This window comes from Callorhinchus milii, unplaced genomic scaffold (genome assembly GCF_018977255.1).
Source record: "Callorhinchus milii isolate IMCB2004 unplaced genomic scaffold, IMCB_Cmil_1.0 Scaffold3, whole genome shotgun sequence".
Taxonomy (NCBI): Eukaryota; Metazoa; Chordata; class Chondrichthyes; order Chimaeriformes; family Callorhinchidae; genus Callorhinchus; species Callorhinchus milii.
The window spans coordinates 80,052,414-80,076,184 of record NW_024704744.1 but is presented as its reverse complement, the minus strand read 5'-3'; the positions used below and the strand labels follow the sequence as shown (position 1 = coordinate 80,076,184).

The window sequence follows — 23,771 nt, the reverse complement described above, 5'->3', positions numbered from 1 at the left end:
GGGGTTAAATTAAAAAATATAAACAACAGCGGCAAAGTTACTTTCTGTCTGTCGCTGTGTTGTTTTCCGTCTCTATCTCTCTCTTCTATCTCCCCCCTCCCCATCCTCTCGACACACACATATGCAACTCTCAGTAGCTTATTTCTGTTGTGTTAAATTCATCTGTTTCACTCAGTGTTTCATTTCTTGCTTTCGTACAGCTGTCTCTCTTTCTCTCTGATTCTCTGCCCCCCACCCCCCCACCCCACCCATGTGCCAATAACCCTTGTTCAGTTTCTCTGTGAATGTCCATCAATATCTCTCTGTCTCTATATGTATTTCCCCTCTCTGTTTATGCCACTATCTCTCTTTCAGTCCTTCTGTGTTATGCTCCTGTTTTTTCTCTATTTATATATATATTATATATATATTCTATACGTGTATCTGTGTGGCACCCCTTTTCGCTCTCTCTCTCTATATATATATGTGTGTATATTATGTGTGTGTACTTGTCTCTCTCTCTCTCGGTATCTGTTTGTGTCACTGACATTTTCCTGTCACTCTTTTTGTCAGGCTGCTGTGTTGCTGAGGTAGGGAGGTGAGTCAGTGACTGGCATTGTTGCCCTTTGCCGAGTTCCCCTGGTGTTTTTTTGACGTAAGATTTAGCACCTCGGGATCCTGGAATCCCAGAATTTGGGGCATTAGAAGCCCCGAAATCCTGGGATTAAAAAAACACAGCTCCAAGGTTGCCACCCCTCGCTGGAATGCAGTAATCTGGAACACAAGCAAAACTGAGAAAGTACACAGTCAATAATACAGAGTAAGGCACGATACAGGTCAAAGGAGCAGCAACACGTATGTAAAGCATCGCCTCATTACAGGTACGATGGTGGCTTCGGGCAATACGTTACACAGGATGTTGTACAAACAGCAGTGCGTCACTTTGTGCGACGTGAGAGCATTCTGAGACTCTCACCAAAGGGGAATTGATCACATATCCGCACAGTGTCACGGTTCACAGGTATTAACGCTCGACAGGGCGTAACCCTAAAAGCAGGGCGTAAACACAATGATTAAACACTGCGCTGTACTATGCTGAGTTTGTCAAACAGTTTGAAAAAAAGTCAATGTTTCACTGCGGACTCAAACAGTTCCTTTGATATAAGTATTTGTTAATAATTGTTGTTAAATGATAATGTGATGTTACATTTTAACTTGTGTCAAATGCCCAGGGGAGGAGACGGGACAGAGCTCGGACTGTAGCATTAATGTCAACAGAAGAAATCTGAGGCCTGAAATTCCACCTTGTCTTATCTTATTAGACCATTTTGTCTTGAGGAATTGTGGAAAATGCAAAAATCCCTAAATTTGGCAGCTGGATTCTTTTTGAGATAATTTTGCACAATTCTGTGCCGTCTTAAAATTTGGAGGCAAAAGGGTCTTAAAAGGGGCTGCGGCAAGGTGGAATTTCAGTCCCCCTCCCCCACCCCCGTTTGGTTTTCAAATATTCAGATTTATAAAGCGCCTTTCACGTTGGAAGTAGGTTCCAAGGTGCTGGACAGTCAAGGGCTTCCACCCGAGCTGGGGGTTGGGTGGAGGGGTGGATGGTGGGGTGTGTAGGGGTGAGGGTGGGGAGGGTAGGGCTAGGAGGGTGACCGAAAGTGCAGTCGAGGAGGAGGGTCTTGAGACAGGCCTTAAATGAGGGAAGGGAGGGGGTGAGGCAAAGGGACCGTGGGATGGAGTTCCAAAGGATGGGGGCAGAAATACCGATGGTTCTTGTTAAAAGCAAAGAATCGGAAAAGGATGCGTAATGAGTAACACAGATGCTTGGCCATGGGTCGTGGCTCGCAAGGAAATGGGAGTCAGGCACCGGAACTGTGCTGAACATCTCCTCCACCCCCATCACAGTACGGACTCCGAGTCCTCGCCTGCGGTGTTGTACGGATTCGGGGGCTGCTGTTTGTGGATGACCAGCGGGGAGCTTTCTTCCTCCGCTTTAATGTTTGCTACTGTCTCCACCTTCACCTCGGTCATTTCGGTTTTCTGCTTGTCCAGTTCCTTCAGATTGGTGTAGTGTAGAATTCCCGCTAGGAGAGCATCGCCCTCCACATTCACCATAGTGCAGGTCCGGTCCCTGGTTTATGATGGTAAAAAAACACTGTGTTATTTACAGGGTCATCAGGAAGGGAGGAGAAGGCAGCACTTTCCCAACCTGATCAGTCACAGGTAATAATAGTAATCCTTGCATTTGATATAACGTATTATCACGTTTTTGAGGCATCTCAAAGCGCTTCAGAGATATACTGTAAAGTTAATTGACTATATTTTATGGGCGAAATGCGGCAGCCAATTGTGCACAGCCGTGTCCCACAAACAGTCGTGGAGTGAGTGACCAAATTATTATTTTTATTATTTTTGCAAGGGATTATTACCCCCGGAAAGCAATCCGCCAATCGACTAACAACCAGGTTCCTACTTACTGCTGGGTAAACAGAGGCACGTGGAGTAGGAAAACTTGCTTTAGGTTTTGCCCCATCCGGGAATCGAACCCGGGTCCTCTTGTTTGCGAGGCGAGTGTTCTAACCAATATGCTACAGGTATACAAGAGAAGCAGATTATTACATTAACTGGGACCAACCCCATTGCAGATAAGCAAGTAGTGCAGATAACTTGACATCCGACTTACAAAATTGGTGACTCTGCTGACTAACATTGTTCCATCAAGTGCTACACTGTCACTGTAGTGCCACACTGTACGGGCCTTACTCTCTTTGTCTTCCTAAATCTGCCTCTTTCTCAGTAAAAAAAATCCATTTCCCTATGGCTGGTATTGCAAACTTGCACACATGTTTACTAGGGTCTCGACCCTAGCATTTACCTTGCCTATCTAGGTAGGGCCAGGGCCTTGGCCTGCGGGGTCCCTGGTGTTGAGTGGGAAGACTCTCTGTGCCGAGTGACCTCGTTGCCTCTCCTGCTTCTTCAATCCCACTATTGGGGACTTGTCGCTGTGAAAGGCTGATTTTCGAGCTCTGAATGGAATTCAGGCTGTCCTGCCATCTGAGATACTTACACAATCCAGTCGACTGCTAATATTAGGGAGAGATCGTTGGTGGGAAGGCCGATAGCCTCCAGGATAATTGCTATTGTAAGAACTCCTCCAGCTGGGATTCCTGCAGCCCCCACACTGGACGCTGTGGCAGTCACACTGGAAACAGAACACAGCACACTGTTAATAATGCGAATACTACTAATAATCCTTGCATTTGATATAGCACCTTATCATGTCGTTGAGACATCTCAAAGTGCTTCACAGCATATACTGTAAAGTGACTGTATTATGTGGGTGAAACATGGCAGCTAGCTGCGCACAGCAATGACCCACAAACAGCCATGAAGTGAGTGACCTATTTTATTTGGGGAATTGTTGGCCAAGACACTGGGAGAAACTCCTTTCTCTTTTCAAATAGTGCCGTGGGATCTTTAACCTGAACAGATAGATGGGACCTCAGTTTAATGTCTTATCCGAAGGACGACACCTTCAACAATGCAACAGACCCCCAGCGCTGCATTGGAGTGTCAGCTTAGACAATGCGATTCCAATTCCCAATGTGGGGCTTGAACCCACAGCCTTTTGACTCAAGAGTCGAAAGGGTGCTCTCACTGCGCCAGGCTGGAAGGTGGTACTTACATTATGGTAAAGATCTGCCCAGCATCTAAGGTGACGTCATTCATCTGGGCAATGAAGACAGCAGCAGCGCTCTGGAAAATAGCAGCTCCGTCCATGTTCACTGTAGCACCGATGGGAAGAACAAACCTGCAGATCCTCTTATCTATGCCATTGTTCTCCTCAACACACTTGATCATTGAAGGAAGGGTAGCAGAGCTGCAACACAGAATGTGGAGTCAGAGAGAAATATGGACCGTGCGAATGTGTGAATTATCAGGGCAGAAAAGTGTCCATCATGTTTGATCAGACCGTCTGAACTCTGATAGTGCTGAAGTTCAGCTACCTGATGGTTCACTGTATTTCTCAATCACTTCTCATGTCAGAAACACAGGCTTTGTTATCACCTGAGCACATTTATACAGTTTGCTTCAACAGCCTTACTGGTAACTTATTCCATGGATCTATTGACATTTGATATATACTTAATATATATATAATTATGAAGTAACTGTGGATTATAAAGATCCCATGGTGCTACTCGAAAAGAGAAGGGAGTTTCTCTCAGTGTCCTATCCAACAAATCCCACCCAAATAAAATTGGTCAATCACTCCATGGCTGTTTGTGAGACACTGCTGTGCCAAGTTCGCTGCTGCGTTCGCCCACAAAATACAGTCAATCCACTTCATAGTATAATTTATGAAGCGCTTTGAGCCGTTTTGACAACACGATAAGGGGCTTTATCAAATGCAAGGATTATTATTAATATTATTATTATTATAAGTGTAAACTAGCTGTTTACCTTTCTCTTTATCTTTGCATTTCCTGTTGTTTAAAACATTAACACTATATAGAACCATTTGCCCAGTTGAACCCTAGTCAGCATACTCTGATCACCTTGCAGTCTCCTCTTTTCCAAAGAAACTAACTTAACCTTTCCTCATGACTCAGGGTTTCTAGGGCTCGATATCACTTTTGTTGCTTATCTCTGCACCCTCTATGCTTTCCCCATTGTGAGGGATGGCGGATTTGATCATCTAGTTGGTCATCCACTTTGCAATATATTCTATGAAGCACTTTGAGATGATCAACGGTGTGATAAGGCGCTATATCAAATTCAAGGATTATTATGATACCAGCTGAAGCGCTTTGAGAAGTCCCCCTGATGTGAAAGGCGCTATATCAAATGTAAGGATTATTATTATTATTATTCAGCTGCCTCCTCTGAGCTGATAAAAATGCAACTTGGCTCCCTCTTTTAAAGTCAATATTCTTAAATCACAGTCCTTCTTCTCTGCAGGAGTGTTTTATTTCTGATGATGCTGTCATCACTAGATACAAAATGTTCCTTTATTTCAATCTTATCAACCACTTCCGGGTCATCACTCATGTTTAGGAGCCTGAAATTTGACTTGGTCCCCTTGTCTTGGAAAAGTGTTAAACTCTGTCTTTGTTTCGTATCAGCTTCCCCCACCCAGCGTTTTTTTTAAATAAAGTTCTCTCTTACCCACACTGCCACTCTTCTCCACTGTCCTTATTCCTTCCTTTTGATTCAACTGGGGATAAATTTGTGACATTTCGTAATAGACGCAACGTTCACGCTCCCCGTCACTGCACTGGACTATGGGATCCAAGCTGCACATTAGGGACCTTGACACTACAGAGTCGAGATTGGACAGCGTCCAGGACATTGTGACTCAAGGTCCCTGACGTGGGGGCTTGAAGCCCACATCCTTCTGATCCAGAGGGTGAGAGTGCTACCAACCGAGCCCGGCTGCTATGGGAATAACAGAAAACTTTTTAACCTCACAATTATAATTCTTGCGTTTGATACAGCGCTTTATCACATTGTCGCAACGTCTCAAAGCGCCTCACGGGTTATACTGTAAAGTGGTTTGACTGGTGTATCTTGTGGGCGATGTTTTTATTTTTATGACAAGTAAAGTTATCTTTATCCTTAATAAATTTATATTTGATATCCTATTTATCTCCTTTATGAAAGACAGAGTTACCGTTATCCAGTCTCGTTCTTTAATGCCCTCAACAGACGGACAGTTTCCATGTTCCTTTTTTTACATTCTTTCCCACTGGATCCCTCTAAGCCGTGGCTTTGCTACAGAAGCAGCTTTACTGTTCATTTGCCAGGTTCCTTCCCTCCCCCTCCTTCAGTCCAGAGATTTACAGATTCACAGCCACAGCCAGGAGCAAGAAAATAGTTAACTCTATACACTGAGTGACGGTGTATAGAAATCAGAACAGGATGTTGTTTACTTTATTTTCACCTACTGAAACAAACTTGTACTTTGATGGACGTTCACCCCCAAAAATCGTGTCAGCCTGACTCAGTGTAAGCATTCTCGCCTCAGAGTCAGAAGGTTCAAGCTCCACTCAGGACTTGGAATGGCATCGTCTAAGGTAACACTCCAATGCAGAGCTGGGGTTGTTGCATTATCGGAAGTGCTTCAGATGAGATGTTGAAACTGAAGCCCGTCTACCTGTTCAGATAGTGGAGGTTAAAGATCCCGTGGCACTATTCAAAAAGAGAAGGGAGATTCTTCCGGTGTCCTGGCCAACATCCCCCTCAAAATAAAATTGTTCACTCATTTCTTAATGACTGTTTGTGGCACTTTGTTGTGCGCAAACTGGCTGCCGCATTTGCCCACAAAATACACAATCAATCCACTTTACAGTATATATTATTATTAATAATAATTTGATATAGCGCCTTATCAACAACGTGATAAAGCGCTATATCAAATTATTACTAATAAAACATGCAGTCACTCTGCTTTACAGTATATCTTGTGATATCCTCCCAATGTGAAAGGCCAGGTACTGAATATAAATATTATGATTATTATTTTTGTACCAAGTGAGTCTAACTCATGCTGACAACATCCAACAGAACTGATTTTACAAACCATTTTTCTCTCCGACTTAGACGTGCATAGAATGCAAGGCTTGTTAATGCAAACGTTACTTGTCAGAATCACTTTCCCCATCTGTTTGGATACCTGGCAACAATTTGGAAGATCTGAAAACTCAAAGGGGGAAGTGAGCTGAGATCTGGGGTCCTGGGCAGTGTTGCTGGGCCGAGATGCGGAGTTTCGGGATGTCCTTCTGATGTGAAAGGCGCTATATAAATGTAATTTGCTATGTATGCTCTGGTACTGGGCACCTGCGAGCTCTGGCCTTGTATAAGGGAGGCCAGATTGTACCTTGGTGCCCACTGGCCTGGCACTAATGCAGTTAACAATGTAAACCGTATCAGAGACTGAATGGGCTGTCCCGTTGGCAAGGAAACTGGGTTGCTCTTTTGCTTCCACCTCTTTTGTTCTTTTTATTTCCCCCTCTCCCCACCACCCTGATGAATAAAAATGTAAATTACAGTTGGCAGAGGAAAAAGAAGTGTTTCAGTGGGAAGCGATGCTGCCTGGCGATTGTATGCCTGCCAGATCAGTCAGAGCATCCTCAAGCCAAATTTAGCAGCATCAGAGCTAAGGGGCAGTGAACCACTACTGCTATTTTTGGAGGTCAGCCGGGTGTCTGACACATGCAGAAACCCATCATCATACTTAACAGTATGCAAACAGAGATTTCCATACGTCCCACCTACACATGGAAATCCCAGAGATAAATTGTTGGAATGGAATGCGCAAAGGAAGGTCTTCAGATGCGCCTTGAAGGAGGCAAGGGAAGGAATGACGCGAAGGGAATGTGGAATGGAATTCCAAAGGGTGGGGGCAGAGAGGCTGAAGGCCTAACCACTGATGGTGGGGCGGGCCGGATGGGGGAAATGGAGCAGGTTGGAGCCTGCTGAGTGGACAGGTTGATAAGAGGTTAGCAGGTCTGAGAGGTGGCCATGGAGGGCCTTGAAGATGAGGACGAGAACTTTGAACTCGATCACTGAAGGATGGGGAGCCAGTGGAGCCGGGCGAGGCTGGATGTGATGGGGTCATGGAGCCTGGTGCACGAGAGGGCACGAGATGAGGGGTTCTGCACTATTGTGGAGGGAAGAGTTGAGAAAGCCGACGAGCAGGGGTTTGGCCTGGTTGTAATGAAGGCTTATATGAGGGGTTAGGCGGCCTGAGGGGTGAGGCAGTGGCGGAGTCGGGCAATGTATTGGAGTTGGGAGAAGGCAGAGCGGGTCACGGCACAGATGTGGGGGAGGAAGTTGGGGATTCGAACAAGACGTTAGGTTCCTGACTGGCTCGGTAAGGTGGAGCGTGCATCCTTGGTTGCTGATACTGCCGGTGGAAGGGCGGAGGTGGCTGAATGGATCCCCTTGATTTTGGTCTCAAGGAAATCCAGCATCTCCTCGCAGTCGGAGGAGAGGATGGGCGAGGCGTGAGAGGGTGGACGGAGGAACCGGTTCGTAGGGGAGAAGAGGAGCCTGGGGTTGTCCTTCGCCTCCACCTCTCAGGGAAAGTGAGCTCCTCTCCAGCCCTCGGGGTCGCTAACACTGGGTACGCTGTCTCTCGGAGTTAAGTGCGAGGCTCTCTCGTGCCTCTGAAGACAGAATGCAAAGCAGAAGTGAAAAGGAGAAGAGTGAAGAGCGAAAGATGACAATGACAAAATGAATGTGCTCTTGAGAAGAATGACTAAAAGTAGCAGAAGACCTGAAAGAGAATAAAAAAAGCTTAACCAAAAAATTAAAAGTAAAAGCGTGGTAAGGAAAAAGACAAGAGGAATGAAATGGGCAGAAATCTTTGTCAGCTTGGCTCAGCGGGTGTCACTCTCGCCTCTGAATCAGAAGGTTACATCAGGACTTGGAATCACATCTAAACTGATGCTCCAATGCAGTGCTGGGGGGTGTTGCATTGTCGGAGGTGCTGTCCTTCGGATGAGACGTTAAACCGAATTCTCATTTGCCTGTTCAGATAGACGTGAAAGATCCCATGACACAAATGGAGGAGAGAAGGGATTTTCTCCCAGTGTCCTGTCGAACAATCCCCCAAATAAAATTGGTCACTCAATCCATGACTGTTTGTGGGTCATTGCTGTGCGCAGCTGGCTGCTGAGTTTCGCCCACAAAATACACAATCCACTTTACACTATATCCTGTGAAATGCATTGAGACGACGCAACGATGTGATAAGATGCTACATCAAATGCAAGGATTATTATTATGATTAGAACAGGGATGGAAAGGTGCTGAATGTTACAAAGCCAGGCTTTTAAATAGAAAAGCAAATGACGTGCAAACAGAAGGCATACTGCATTAATCTGCTGCTCTTGCCTATTTGTATCAGGTATTGTACAGGGTTTCCTCTGGTCACAGATATAAATGACATGCTGTCTAAAATTTTAGCCTTAACCCTTGCTCCCACCCTTATGTCAAGCTTTTATCCAAACAACCCCACTGGATAAACACTTCAGAACCTGCAGCTGTTGGGTAAATGGTGGCTGAGCAAACATTCCATTAACGGTGTATATTAAAACCTCTGTGGTCTGTCAGCTCTTTAATGGGAATCAGACTACGATAAAAGGCTAAAGATTCTCTCTCTCTCCACGCCTGCGCTTCAGACACAGGGAATGGCTGAAACAAAAAGATAGGCTGGGGTCCGAGTGGAGGGAAGAGAGGTTCATGGCGTGAGAACTCCCACAGTGGACTAGTTATAAAACGCCATTAATTTCATCCTGTTCAATAATTGATGCTATTTGTCCCTACCAATCCAGCCTCCTCCCATCCCTCCACCCTACCCCTTGCCCCCTTTGCCAATCCCTCTTGAGCTGTGGGTTCAAGCTCCATGTTGGGGATTTTAGGTTCACATTCTAGGTTGAGTTTCCAATGCAGTGACAAGGGAGATCTGCATCGTCAGAGGTACCATCCTTCGGATAAGACGTTAAATCTTTAACGTCTGTCTGTTCAGGTGGAAGTTAAAGATCCCATGACAAAACTTGAAAAGGGAACGGATTTTCTTTCCAGTGTCCTGGCCAACAATCCCATGATCATTCATTTCATGGCTGTTTATAGGACTTTGCTGTCTGCAAATTGGCTGCTGTCTACAGAAATACAGTCACAGAAATTACTACTGTATAAAGAACTTTGTGATTTTGAGACATTATAGAAACTCCGGAATATCGCCAGACTACTGCACTACCTCACCCCTCACGCTGCTGAAACTCTGGTCCACGCCTTTATCACCTCAAGGCTGGACTATGGGAACTCTCTCCTCGCCGGCCTTCCCGGCACCTCCCTCCACAAGCTGCAGGTCATTCAGAACTCTGCAGCTCGTGTACTGTCCCGCATCAGGCTTCTGGACCACATCACTCCCACCCTCGCTCGCCTCCACTGGCTCCCCATCCCCCAGAGGATCGAATTCAAGATCCTCATCCTCACCTACAAGGCCATTCACGGCCTTGCTCCCTCCTACCTCTCTGACCTACTATCCCCCTACCTACCCGCCCGTACCCTCCGTTCCTCTGGCTCCGGTCTGCTCCACATCCCCCGCCCTAACCGCCCTACCATCGGTGGTCGGGCCTTCAGCCTCTCAGCTCCTCGGCTCTGGAACTCCATCCCCCAGTGCCTTCGCCGCTTCCTCCCTTTCCTCCTTCAAGGCCGGTCTCAAGACCTTTCTCTTCGACCGTGCCTTTAGCTCCCCTCTCGACTCTCTACCCCCTCCTTGCTCCCTCCCTTCCCTTCCCTCCCCTCACCCTGACCATTTGCCCCCTGCTCGGGTCCCGACCCAACTGGCCAGCGCCTTGGGACGTCCTCTCGACGTGAAAGGTGCTCTATAAATGCAATCTTGTTGTTATATACCAAATACAAGGATTATTATTATCAATTATTGTTATTTAACAAGGATGTGTATACGTTTTGAAAATAGTTTTTCTTTGTAACATGAGGGTAAAGCTTGCAATGATTCTTAATATGTCCTTCGTGTTATTCTTCATGTTAATTAACATAAGGAACATGTTAAAAAATGCTGCAAACCTTACACTCAGGACAGTCATTTGACTAAATACGTGACATGTCAAACTCTGGGTCTACAGACAGTGACTGCAGACTCTGTGTCTGGTTTACAACACCATTCAATGCAAATTTACATTGCCACAGCGCCTTTCACATTGGGAGGATGTCCCAAGGTGCTTAACAATACTGGTTTGGCACCCGAGCTGGGGATGGGAGCTGAGGTGGCCTGCAAGAACCGATAAATCCCACATCTGTAAAAAGTACAAAACTCTTCCTCAAAATCTATCCACCTGTCACCCTTCATTGCGACAAATAAAGCTATTGAACATTGATAAAAGGCTGACCTGGAGCAGGTTCCAAAAGCCGTGGTTAATGGAGTGATGATGCCCAGGAGAAAGGTGTAAGGATTTCGCCGGGTAAACACAAAGTAGATCAGAGGCAGAATCACAACTCCATGTATAATGTGGCCTAGAATGGATGCCAGGATGTATTTTCCCAAGCTGGTTACCAAGGAAACGATATCGTCCATTTCCACTATTTTGCTGGCAACTAGGAAGAGGATACCGATCGGCGCGTACCTGTTTAATACAAGGAATGAAAATGTATTATTATTATTATTATTATTATGCAACGTCAAAGAAACTTTGCGCGCAGAAATGCTTTGTGCCACATGGGGCGACCCGGTTACAACACGCCCCTGACCCCACCCAGTTTAGCGTAGGGATGTTTATAGCGCTGGCTGGCTTTTGGAGGGAAGCGCAGCCGACATCATGTCCTGTGCATCGCTTCCGGCCAACTTCCTGTGCCTGGTGCGCGTTGGAGCACCACGTGCAGGAAGTGTTGTCAGCGGTAATCCTGGAAGCGCTGATCGACGGCCACATGTCCCCTCATAGGGCGGGGCCTGAGTTTACGGATTCAAAGAGCTGCGTTCTAATTCACTCGCCGATGTTGCGATGGCTAAAGATTGGAGGTGTACCGCACTCCAGCACTGACTACACTTACCACATGATCCAGGAGACCAAGATCATAGTCGCTTCATTGAAGGCGCTGAAAAACTTGATAAGCTGCTCTCCCTCAGGTCCGAGCTTCCTCAGAGCACCCCAAAGGTAATAGCAAAGAGGATCAACCCCAGGATGTTCATCCCCTCCACCTCGGTGCCGACAGGAACCTGGGATCAAGAGCAGAAACATGGCACGCGTGAGGTGGAGCCATGCCTGAGTAGAGTTGAGAATCGTGCTTGTCAAACCTGTGTTTGAGGGCTGCAGTGCTCCTGAGCTATTCCGGCTGTTGAGGAACGGTTTTGTTAAATTCTCCTTCTCTCTTGTTTTCATTTTCCTTCCTTTCCTGAAAACTATCCGACTCTCTCCCCACCCCCCACCCCCCCATCACCATCTCCACTGTTTACTGGTGTAAAGATGGACCATGGCCTGATCTGATAGTACCCCCAGATACCTGCCTCTGACTCGCCTCGCTCTTCCCTTGACCACAATGTTCTGTGGCATCCCTTCATTAGTGAATGATGTGCGGATTCAATCCACAACCTTCTGACTCAGAGGCGAGATTGCTACCAACTTTTCTCTCAGTCAATCCTCATATCCCTCAATCAAACAAGGGCAATTACCTACCCCTATATTAATACCTCCCTGGACAACCCCATCAACTGCAGTTTATTTGCAGTCCTTTAACCTGAACGATTCCCTGAAACTCACCAGTACAGTGTCAGTATCCAGCTCACTGTACAAGTGGGTAATCATATCAACCTATGCCATCTCAAAGCGAATTCCAGAACATCGCACCCACCCTGCGATTGATCATTAAGTGTCCATCAGAGTTTATTTTTTCCTTACCTTGACTAGTGTGGTGTTGCCACCGGAGGCCGTTTCCTGCATATACCTGTACTCTGTCTGGTACTGAAAACAGGAAACAAGGGTCAAAACTGAGGTGGTCCTGTGTACACGACAACGCGTGGAAAAGGTCATATTGAGACATGTGAGATGTCATATTGAAGCATGTAAAAGGTCACATTGAGACATGTAAACGCACATCCATGACATTTTTCAACTTGACACATGTATTTTCGTATCTCGAATGTTTCTGGTGATTTTTTATGCTCACCGAGCAAGGCTTATCAGTATTAGAAGATTAAATATCTTTCCATGTTTGGCACAAACATGTGTGATCCAAAGTTCCTCCTCATCTTAGCCTGCAGGACGGTTTTATGTCTTACAGTGTAAGGTTTGGCGAAACTGTGGACCTTTGTTTTTAACTCAGTCTTTAGTTGGAAACCAGTTTTCCAGCTTTAAATTTTAAAAAAAGCTTCCAAATTTAGATTAAAAGAAATAAGGATTTAAGAATCAAGATTTTAAGAATTTTCTTAAGTTTTGTGCGATCTTAAATTTGAAGTAAATAGCACTGCAGGTGAAATTTCATGTCTCTGGTTTACAGAACTCACATAACAGAACAGGGTGTCAGCACATAGCATTCACAGGACACCCACAGCTGTCAGATGCAGGTGGGGGTCAACTGCTGTTGCCACTAGGTGGAAAGCATTGGTGACTTTCTCAATACAGTAAACAACAACAACAACAATTTGCATTTATATGGCGCCCTTCACGCCGATGGCATCTCGGAACGCTTAAGGTCTAGGGACTCTGGATGAATGTACGACTTGGGTGATTATAAGATTTGTAAAGATAAGACTTACGCGAGTTTTTCTATACAAATAGACAATTGGGATTGAAATTAAATTGGTGTAATGAGGAAGTTGGTTAAATTGGTGTAATCTCCGAGGTTGGTGAGCTGAGATACACTGGATGGTTGCAGGGTTTTTTGAGAAGGGGGTGTTAAATGGCAGCTTCCAATTGCGATTGAAATTCCATGATTGTCTGACAAATTCATCGGTATGTCAGAAAGGGGGAAAATCCTGAAGTCTGGCAAAGGCAATTTTTCGCTTCAGCATTTAGCCCTCGTGTCACTTCAGTTGAGAAAAGACCTGGAATATCTGGTAAAACGCCCTTCTCAAAATGAATTTTTCCCCTATTTATTCCTGAATCCTCAATTTGAGTTGCAAAACGGAAGCCATTTTTAACGCAGCAACGCCTGGCTTGCACATACCTTTTCATTTTCAACGCTTTTTTTAAAGTCCCGGAAATCATCCAGAGTTTTGTAGCTAAAAGATGCGAAAAGCACTCTTCAGTTCACTCCTGAAACATTCCATTTCCTACTCTGGCCTTGTACTGTGACCTCCGTATTGGCTGATTCATGATTTCACCCCCCACTCCACCCCCCCCCCACTCCACACCCCCCACCACTCCGCCCATCCCACCTTATACCCATTTGCTGTTGGTGTGCTTACCGACCGAAACGCTGCGGCAACAAGGTTTGATGGAATCAGATTCCTGTGGAGGAAGAAAAAAAGTTTTGTAGTAAATGGATTAACCCGTGTTTTGGCCAATAATTTCAATACGTTTCATACAGAGAAGACCAAATACTGAAATGTATATACTCACAGTGGTGGGGAGAGCATAAGGTGCTTGCAATGACACCAATAACAGGTAGCACATCGGAATTATATCGGTATGACTTTCCTGAGAATAGTGTTTGCCAGGTTTTTGCACACTGGTCTGTGCCAACCTCAGCATAGTTCGCAAAGCCTGATGTGATCTGTGAAATGTGTGCGTTCACGCTCCCTTGGTTGTGTGAACATTGTACAGTACACAAATAGAAACTTTAGGCAAGTTTCCTTCCTCCACATGCCTCTGTTTACCTAGCAGTTAGTATGAACCCGGTTGTAATAATCCCTTAAACAAAATTTGGTCACTCAATCCACGACTGTTTGTGGGACACTGCTGTGTGCCGTGTTTTGTCCACAAAATGCACTGTCAATCCACTTTACATTATATGAAGCACTTTGAGACGCCTCAATTATCTGATAAGGAGCTTTGTCATAAGCGAGGATTATTATTATTATAATTGAAGTGACACCACAGACAGAGTGTTAGCAAATAATGCTTTTCTTAAAATTAACTTAAATAAAAATCTGTTCTTAAATTGTCAAATTGTTGGTTGCAGAAAATGCAATGCTGGTATCACCAACCCGATAAACTGAAGAACTCAGCAGCACTTAGTGATGTTGCCTCGAGTCTGGCGATTTGCTGATACATGCACTGCCTCTTAAAATTGTACTAAAAGCTGTCTTGCCAAGTCAGTCAATGCTACCATCTGATTACACAAGCCTACATTAGGCTCTCAGTACATGTGTGGCACCGCTGACTCATGTCATATTACCTGCCAAGCAGAGCAGCGTCTAGCCAAACTAACAGCTAGAGTGTGGTGTCTATTGCTTGCTTACGTCCACTACCTCAACCCATCACAGGCACTATGGCCCCAAAAGAACCGACTCAGCAAATTACACCATGTGTTGATTAAGGCTGAAACAAAACTCCCACTTTGTTTGTGAATTGTCTCAGAACAGTGTAATTCATTATCTAATCTGGTCACTATAGAGGTCATGGTGTTTCCAGCTGCTTTGTTCTGAAGTTGGAAGAATTTTGTTCCTTGTTCTCTTTGCATCTTTCCCTTCTCACTATCTCACTCTCACATCTTTCTGGCAGCGAATCCCTCTATAGGAGTAACTCTGCTTTCCTTTCACACTTGAGACGCGTCTGAACAGCTTTCCCTGCTTCCAACATGTGTCGAGTCCTCCTTCTTCTTTCTCGTTAGTACCTTTTGTCTTCCAGCATATCAGAGGATTGTTTTCCTTCGTCTCTCTGAAACTTCACCCTTTGCCGTCTTCACACCTCTCCACTACAACCATCAAACCATTGTCTTCAGTGCAAGAGATGCTGGAAGACTTGATGTCTTTCCCAGAATTGAACTAGCTGCATAGAGACTGCAATGAAAATAAAATGTATTGGCCTGAAAGTTATTGCCTCAGGTCTCGGGTCCATGCCTGTTTGCAGAAAGATATATTGGCCCTAGAGGGGGTGCAGCGCAGATTCACCAGAATTATGCCAGGGCGTAAAAGGTTAAATTATGAGGACAGGTTGCATAAATTTGGCTTGTATTCCCTTGAGTTCAGAAGGGTGATATAATTGAGGTGTTCAAAATGATAAAGGGATTCGATAGGTTAGCTACAGAGAAACTATTTTAATAGTTATGATCAGCAAAGTTTAACATTGTTACAACGGCTGATGTGCTTAGTTGGTTATTGGCTAGGCCAATAGAAAAGTGTGGAAATATTTGCCAAACATTGTGCGGAAATTTGACAAATTTTACAGAAAATTGCAGGGAGTTGATTGGTGCTATTGAGGTACATTTTATTGCCAACCTACATTTTTTCACTTCATTGGTAAAAATTAAACATGAGGAAATGACCTATATTCTTCTTGAACAAAAACTGTCTGGCCCATTTGTGGTGGTGGTGGGGGGAAGGTGGGGGGGAACACTAGCGCAGGTCTGAAGGGCCTAGAGATCTGCCAAAAATAGACACGCAGGAGCAGTGAGAGAGAGAGAACACAGACACACATACACAATCAGAGACAGAGTGAGAGAGACACAGACGCACACTCACAGACACAGAGAGACACATTCTCATAGAGAGTAACACACACAGAAAATCATAGACGCAAAGAGACATACACACGCGTAGACAGAGAGAGAAACATACATCCACATTCACAAAGAGAAACTCATAAACACACACACATAGAAGAGACACACACAGACACACTCACAAACACAAGCATAGTGAAGAGACACAACCACACTCACACAGAGATACTCACAATCAGACACACATGTGAAGGATAGAGACACACTCACATAGACACTCACAAATACATAGAGAGAGTCCCACAGACAATCTCAACAGCGGAGCCTTCGACTGGAGAGAAGCCCATTTCCCGCTTGCTCCACACACAGTTTGTGCGTCTCGAGCTGCTCTGGCCACAGTTGTGTCGGATAAACAGCCGTCAGAGACTCGGGCGCCAGAAACGTCATACTTTAGCGATTTTATAGCGGAGGCCACTGTTTGTAGTGGATTCCACGGCAAAATTGCAGACGCAGTTTTCTATTGGCCCAGGTTATTGTTTCCCTTTTGTCTCATTCTGGTTCAACTAATTTGAGCTGTTTGATAAGGGTATGAGATCTTGAGATCGGGGAAAGAAGAGGTAATGTGTGAAAAAAAACACAAGTCCATAATTGAAACTGCGTACGTGAGAAGACCAGCATAAGAGTTTGGGTTGAAACACAACTATTGAGAAGAAGAGTAAGAACAAGAGCAGGAAGGTTACGCCTTTACCAGGTAATTCTGTGTATTTTCTCTGTTACTATTGCTGAAACATTGTAAATGTTTGACTTAGTCTATGATCAATAAACGCCTGCGTACAACCATTTGGTGTCTCCCCTTGAACCTCTTACAATATGGAATAAAAGTGGGTAAATGAAGTTGAGGTGCAGATCAGCCATTATCTAATAGAATGGCGGAACAGGCTCGAGGGGCTGAATTGCCTACTCCTGTTCCTTTGTTCGAAGTATTTTTATTCCGAAATGTTTAGAAAAGTTAAACAAAGATTAATGCGGTCTCGCAGCCCCAGATCATTCAGCAGCACACTGAGGGACAGCTACACAGTTAAGAGAATAAAGTGCTGAATATTGCTGAATGGCTCATTCACTCTATTCCAATCAAATATTTGTTTTACAGCTGAATTCTTTTCTTCGATTTAACATTTCTGCACAAATGGACAGAAATTGGGAGTTAGGGGGCAGGGATCTTGAGCAGATTAACACACGCGGGTGACTTTTAAGAAAATATGAGCTTTGTGAGTTCATTTGTTTCTAGATTAGATACATTTCACTGCAAGTCTCCATGGTCTAGATAGACTTGATCGCACACAGTCACAGTCACACATCTGGGCAGAATTTCCACTCGAGTCTAGATTTACGCTATTTGGATGGAAGCAAAGAGTGTTGATTCTTTCAAGTGCAAATTAGATACATTTATTTTAGAAAATAATATCTTGGGATACAGTTATAGTGTGGGACATGACATATTCTGTGAAGCGCTTTGAGACGTCTAGAAGACATGAAAAGCGCTATATCAAATACAAGGGTTATTATTATTATTATTATGTGCATGCCTTGGGAACCCAGGATGGTGAAAGGGGAACTGGATATACCTTGGTCTTCTTGCATCTAGCAATTCTTATGTTGTTATATTCCTATGTTGCATCATTTCAGAGCGTACAGAATTTGACAAATTGCTGATTTCCTTTTTTTAATCTCAGATGCCCGATTTCAGTTGGTTCTTAAAAATATCTGACAGAAAAACGGCTTCGAAGTGAAAACTGAATTTAAGAAGTTGACAAATTCTGGACACTCTGGAAATGCTACTCTAATACAACAAATAATAATAATCCTTGCATTTGTTATCGCGTCTTATCACATTGTTGAGACATCCCAAAGTGCTTCACAGAATATACTTCAATGGGATTGACTGTGTAGTTTGTGGGCAAAATCTAGACCCGGGTGGAATTTCTTGCCCCAAATCAGCAAATTCACACGGCAATCGATTTTCCAAATGGCAAAAATGACTCAATGATGTGAGAACTGGAAATAAAGAGGCTGATTGTAAAATAAACCAAGAAAATCAAGCTCCCAAAAGTCTGCTGTCAAAGTAGCTCTGACCAAATAGAGAACCTCTGCTCTGTTATGTGACCTTGCCTTCTCTTCCCTTCCCCACACCCCTCCCCCCTGCCAATAAAACATCACCAAGGAGGACAGTCACTTGGCCATTTGACATCTGACAAGCACGGGTTTGATCCTGCACTAGTTGGTACTAGAAACTCCCTGCAAGCTTCCTGGTGGGCAGCACAGCTCAGCATGAAATTCAAGAGAACACTGCCACCAAATTGGGGACAATTGACAGGAGCATTATCACGGCAACTTGGCATTGGATTGTGCCAAAAAAATCACTACGCAAGCAGTGTAAGTAAATGGTACATGCTCTGTTGCCAGGACTGTTTGACTGAATGGGTTCAGTTGGAGATGTAAATAAATAATGAGCAACTCACTGCACTTAGCTGAAGGACTGGGTATAGAAAAGTCAAGTTGCTGAATAAAGCTTCGATTTTTCCTCCCATTTAATCCTATTTCCTTCTACTATTTAAGATAATTGGCAAAAAAACCAGCGGTGAGAATGTTTTTTATGCAGCAAGTTCTTACGATCTGGATTGCACTGCCTGAAAGGGTGGTGGAAGCAGATTCAATAACAACTTTCAAAAGGGAATTGGATACTTACGTGAAAAAAAAATGTTGCAAGGCTTTGGGGAATGGGACTAAGTGGATAGCTGTTTCAAAGAGCTGGCACAGACACGATGGGCTGAATGGCCTCCTTCTGTGCTGTAAGATTCTATGATTGTACTCCTGCAGGAGTCATTTATCGTGTATAGCTATCGAAAGCCACTGCCGAAAGCAAACATTTAGCAGAGAACTTTAACAGCTGTTTACACCCAGAAAGGGGAATGGGGTGACATTTTAAAGCACCGTTCAGGGTTGTCCAAACACCTGCCTGCATATTAATCCCTGAGTACAAACTACACTTTGGGGAAAAAGTGGATTGAGTGACCAAATTACTATTTTTTAATTTGTTTTTTTTGAGGGATTATTACCCCCTGAAAGCAGTCCCCCAGTCGACTAACAACTAGGTTCCTACTTACTGCTTGGTAAACAGAAGTGTGTGGAGTAAGGAAATTTGCCTAAGATTTCACCTGCTAAGGAATCAAACCCGGGTTCTCTCACTTACAAGGGAATGCTCTTACCAAAATGTTGCAGGACTCCAATGTTACCGCTATATGTTCAACAAATGATAGCATTTTCCCCCTGTGCTTTCAAACAAGACTTGGATGCACTTTGTTGACGAACTGGTATCAAGATGAGATGAGCTTGTTACTGCCAATTGTCTCTTTCTTACCTCTGGGTCATAAGGTTGTAAGTCCAAGCCCCACGTCGGGGTTTGAACTTACAACATTCACATTAGACACCTGAACAGACAGGTGGGCAGTCAGGCAAGTTTCTGCCTGACTACCCACTTGTCTGTTCAGGTGGACGTTAAAGATCCCACAGCACTATCTGAAAAGAGGAGGGAATTTGAATTTGTCCCCATGTCCTGGCCAACCATCCCCCAAATAAAATTGGCCATTCATTTCACGGCTGATTGGGGGACATTGCAATACATTGACTGCACAGTCGACTACAAATCCAGTCATTAATATTTAAAGAAACATTGTGACATTCTTGATATTAAAGGCTCCTACACCAAATAGCTGATGTTAGTACATTCATGGAACTGTTCCTGAGCCAAGCTTCAGACTGATACTAAAAGGTTTATCAATTTAAAGCTGCTCTGGTGTGGTTCTTAAAAACATTTTACTTATGTGCTTCTCGCCAGCTCTGAGTTTCAGCTTACCTTCCGTTCCTATTTTCAGTTTCTAGAACAATCAAGCTCATTGTACAGTTGCATGTAGAAAATGTAGCTACGGTAAACTCCTGATAACTCAACCCTGGTTAACTTGCCACTACTTTACCACTTAAGTTATTGTGCTGTCAATACCCCGGCCGGACTTATTTATGTATTTATATACATGTCTAACTTGCCACTAATGATAACTCATCACTGAACTCTTTTCGCTTGGAGTCACGAGTTATCAGGAGTTTATATACACCTGCTGCACCAATGCCCGATGTACCTGGTTATATACTATTTAATTCTCTTCATCTTAAAATAAACACATTTTGAATTGTGAGTGCAGCAACTCCAAATAGACGCATTAAAGGAGATCAGCTGTTTAAATTCTCAGTGTTTTACAGACTGAACCATGTGTTTATATGAACAGTGCATATACAATACTGGAGCATGATTGTGCATGTTCCATCTATGTACAGATTAGAACATGGTTAGTGAATATTCGCACTGCACAATGAATGCATAGATTCAATGTATATACAGACTGTATACATGTATACACTCAATGTATGTACATTACTGCAAATGCACGTTACATGCCCAGGGTATATTGACATTGAATATATTTGCTCAGTGAATACACAACTGCATGGCTGTTGCTGGTGAAATACCTGCAGTTTCACTCAGTAGCCAGCCTGGGTTGCCTACCTGCGCAGTAATAATCATAATAATACTTGCATTTGATACAGCGCCTTATCACGTTTTCAAGGCATCACAAAGCGCTTCACAGAATATACTGTAAAGTGAATTGACTGTATATTTTGTGGCCAAAAGGAGGCAGCCAATTGCACATAGTAGTGTCCTACAAACAATGGTGGATTGAAATGAACAATTCTAAATGAATAAAAGGGTTCCTACTTACTGCTAGGTAAATAGAGGTGTGTGGAATAAGAAAACTTGGCCAATATTTCACCCGGCCGGGAATCAAACCCAGGTCTCTTGCTTGCGAGGCGAGTGCTCTAAGTACATACAGTAAGTGCCGAGTATATTTCAGGGTTCAGGTCACTGAGAGAATGCTGAAACATGTGAGTCTGAGTGATGTGTGTGAGTGAGTGCATGCCTGTAATAATAATAATAATAATAATAATCCTTGCGTTTGGTTATTAGTTGAGGCCTGGTTGAGGAGGCTCAAAGTGCTTCACAGGACACACTGTAAAGTGGAGTGACTGAATTTTTGAGGGCTAAAGGCAGCAGCCAATGCACAGCAATGTCCCACAAACAGTGGTGGATTGTGTGATCAATTGTGTGTGTGAGAGTGTGCTGTGTGTGTGTGTGTGTGTAAGTGTCAGTATGTGGGTGTGTGGGGGGTTGGGGGGGAGAGGGTAAACATTACCTGAACAGATCCAGAAAGGAGTCAGTGGCCTCTTTGGAGGAGATGTTGTAGCTGGAGCTGGAGCTGAGGGCGGTGTGGGAGCCGGTGCCGGGTTTGAGGAGCAGTCCCAGGGCCACCCCGAGTGCCGAGCCTATCAGTGTGGTGATGGCGAAGTAAGCGATGGCTTTGCCTCCCAGCTTGCCCAGGGCTCGGGGGTCCAGGCTGGCGGCCCCGGACAGCAGGCTGCAGAACACCACGGGCAGGATGACCATCTTCAGCAGGCGGAGCAGCAACTCTCCCGGGAAGGCGAAATGCACCTTCTGAGCCCGGGACAAGCCGAGCTTCCTGACCCCCAGCGCCAGCACCGCCCCGGCCAGCACCCCCGACACGGTCAGCAACACCAGCAGGTTCCTCCTGAGGAAAGCCAGAGCCTTGCCCATTCCCCTGCCCCGGCCCCTGCCCGTCCCACAGCCAGGCTTCTCCTCTCCTCCTTCCTCTGCTCCCGGAGAGCTGGCAGCCAGCGCCTGAGCCGTGCAACCCGACCTCTTCCTGTCAAACAGCCCGTTCACAGCAGCGTTTTTCTCCATCGTTTATGTGTCTCCGATTGTGTGTGTGTGTGTGTGTGTTTGTGTGTCTCTGACTGTGTGTGTGGGTGTGGGTGTCTCTGACTGTGTGTGTGTGTGTGTGGGTGTCTCTGTGTGTGTCTCTGACTGTGTGTGTGTGTGTGGGTGTCTTTGTCTGTGTGTGTATGTTTCTGTGTGTGTGTGTGTGTGTGGGTGTCTTTGTCTGTGTGTGTATGTTTCTGTGTGTGTGTGTGTGTGTGGGTGTCTTTGTCTGTGTGACTCTGTCTGTGTGTGTGTGTTTGTGTGTCTCTGACTGTGTGTGTGTGTGTGGGTGTCTCTGACTGTGTGTGTGTGTGTGTGTGTGTCTCTGTCTGTGTGTCTCTGTCTGTGTGTGTGTGTGTGTGTCTGTGTGTGTGTGTGTGTGGGTGTCTCTGTCTGTGTGTGTGTGTCTCTGTCTGTGTCTGTGTGTGTGTCCCTCTTGTCTCTTTCTCTGCGAGCTGAGCCCGACAGAGGCTGAATTCTGTGTTAAAAGCAAGCAATAGAACAAAAAAACCACCAACAAAAAAACTCTCCCTCTCCTGAGCGCAGCGGAGGCTGAATTCTGTGTTCAAACCAAACAATGCAACAACAACAACAAAAACAACAGAAAAACCCAACAATAACCAAAAAAAGCGCACAAAATCCACCGCTCTTTCTTAAAGCTGACGCTGCATTGAGAATGCGCTGTCCAACAAGGGTGTGGAGGGAGAAACACTAGTCCAGATCTCAGTGCTGCTGGCTGGCTAGAGGGAGGGAGGGTGGGAGGTGCTGGGAGGAAGATTAGATTAGACACCGACTGACTGACTGACTGGCTGATGCAAAATCCCTCTATTATTGCTGATTCAAACCCTCTCTGGTTTTGCTTCTTTCCTTTCCCCGCTTAAACTAAGCCTCTCTAACCCCCTCACCCTCAGTGTCTCATACAGTGCAAGCACAAAAGCAGCTTCTTTTGCAAACGTGGAGATTGGCCAAAAGGGCTCGAGCTTTCAAAACGTGTGGGGGAAAAAAAGCAAAATCTATGGTATTCCTTCTTTGCCTGAAGCCACCAAACAGGGAGAAATTTTGGTATAGAAATGTATATTGTGATTGCAAATTCATTTAAGCATCTGCCACAGTACCACTTCTTCCTCCAGGTCATAGCGATCATGGATCAACAATTGCAAAACTGTCATCATTCAGGACTCAGTAACTCAGCAGTGCCTTTTAGCTGGTAATGAAAACGGTTGATGATATTGCATGAGGTTATCTGGTCCTGTACTGTGATAATAACAGCAAGGACAAATGCCTCCCAAAGGCACTGTATAAGTGGTGTAGTATGGTGGTTTCTATAGTTTCTTTAACGCTAATGCACAGGATATGTGGGCATGATGGCAGTGAAAAGCTGTGCACTTTACCTTGTTTGTAATGTGTTTGTATAAGAGCATTTCCTACATGAAAGGCGCTATTAAATGTTGTATTTTTTCATAGTTGCTTTACACGCTTACCTCACAAGCGAGAGAAACCGGGTTTGAATCTCAGGCAGGGCAAAACCTTAGGCAAGTTTCCTTACTCCACGTACAACAAACAACAACAACTTGCATTTACATAGCACCCTTCACGTGGGGTTGAGTCCCAGAGCGCTTGGCAATGGTGGAGTCTGACCCTGAGCCAGGGGGAGAGTCAGGGGAAGAGGTGACCATAAGCACAATCATAAAGCAAAGCCTTTAGGCGGGATTTGAAAGTGGGGAATGAGGGGGCAAGGCAAAGTGATTGCGGGAGGGAGTTCCAGAGCTTC

The 23,771-nt window shown here is 44.8% G+C and overlaps 1 protein-coding gene across 1 annotated transcript; it reads right to left on the bottom strand.

Annotated features, from left to right (window-relative positions):
* Positions 1 to 1,692: 1,692 nt before the first annotated feature.
* On the bottom strand, positions 1,693 to 22,052 carry LOC103177921 (neutral amino acid transporter A). The gene is given in 9 exon segments (XM_007892305.2): positions 1,693 to 2,113; positions 3,050 to 3,184; positions 3,668 to 3,862; positions 10,905 to 11,138; positions 11,563 to 11,659; positions 11,662 to 11,728; positions 12,408 to 12,470; positions 13,916 to 13,958; positions 21,417 to 22,052. Coding segments are annotated over 9 exon segments (1,632 nt in total). The 5' UTR covers positions 21,983 to 22,052; the 3' UTR covers positions 1,693 to 1,881.
* Between the last annotated feature and the right edge of the window lie 1,719 nt (positions 22,053 to 23,771).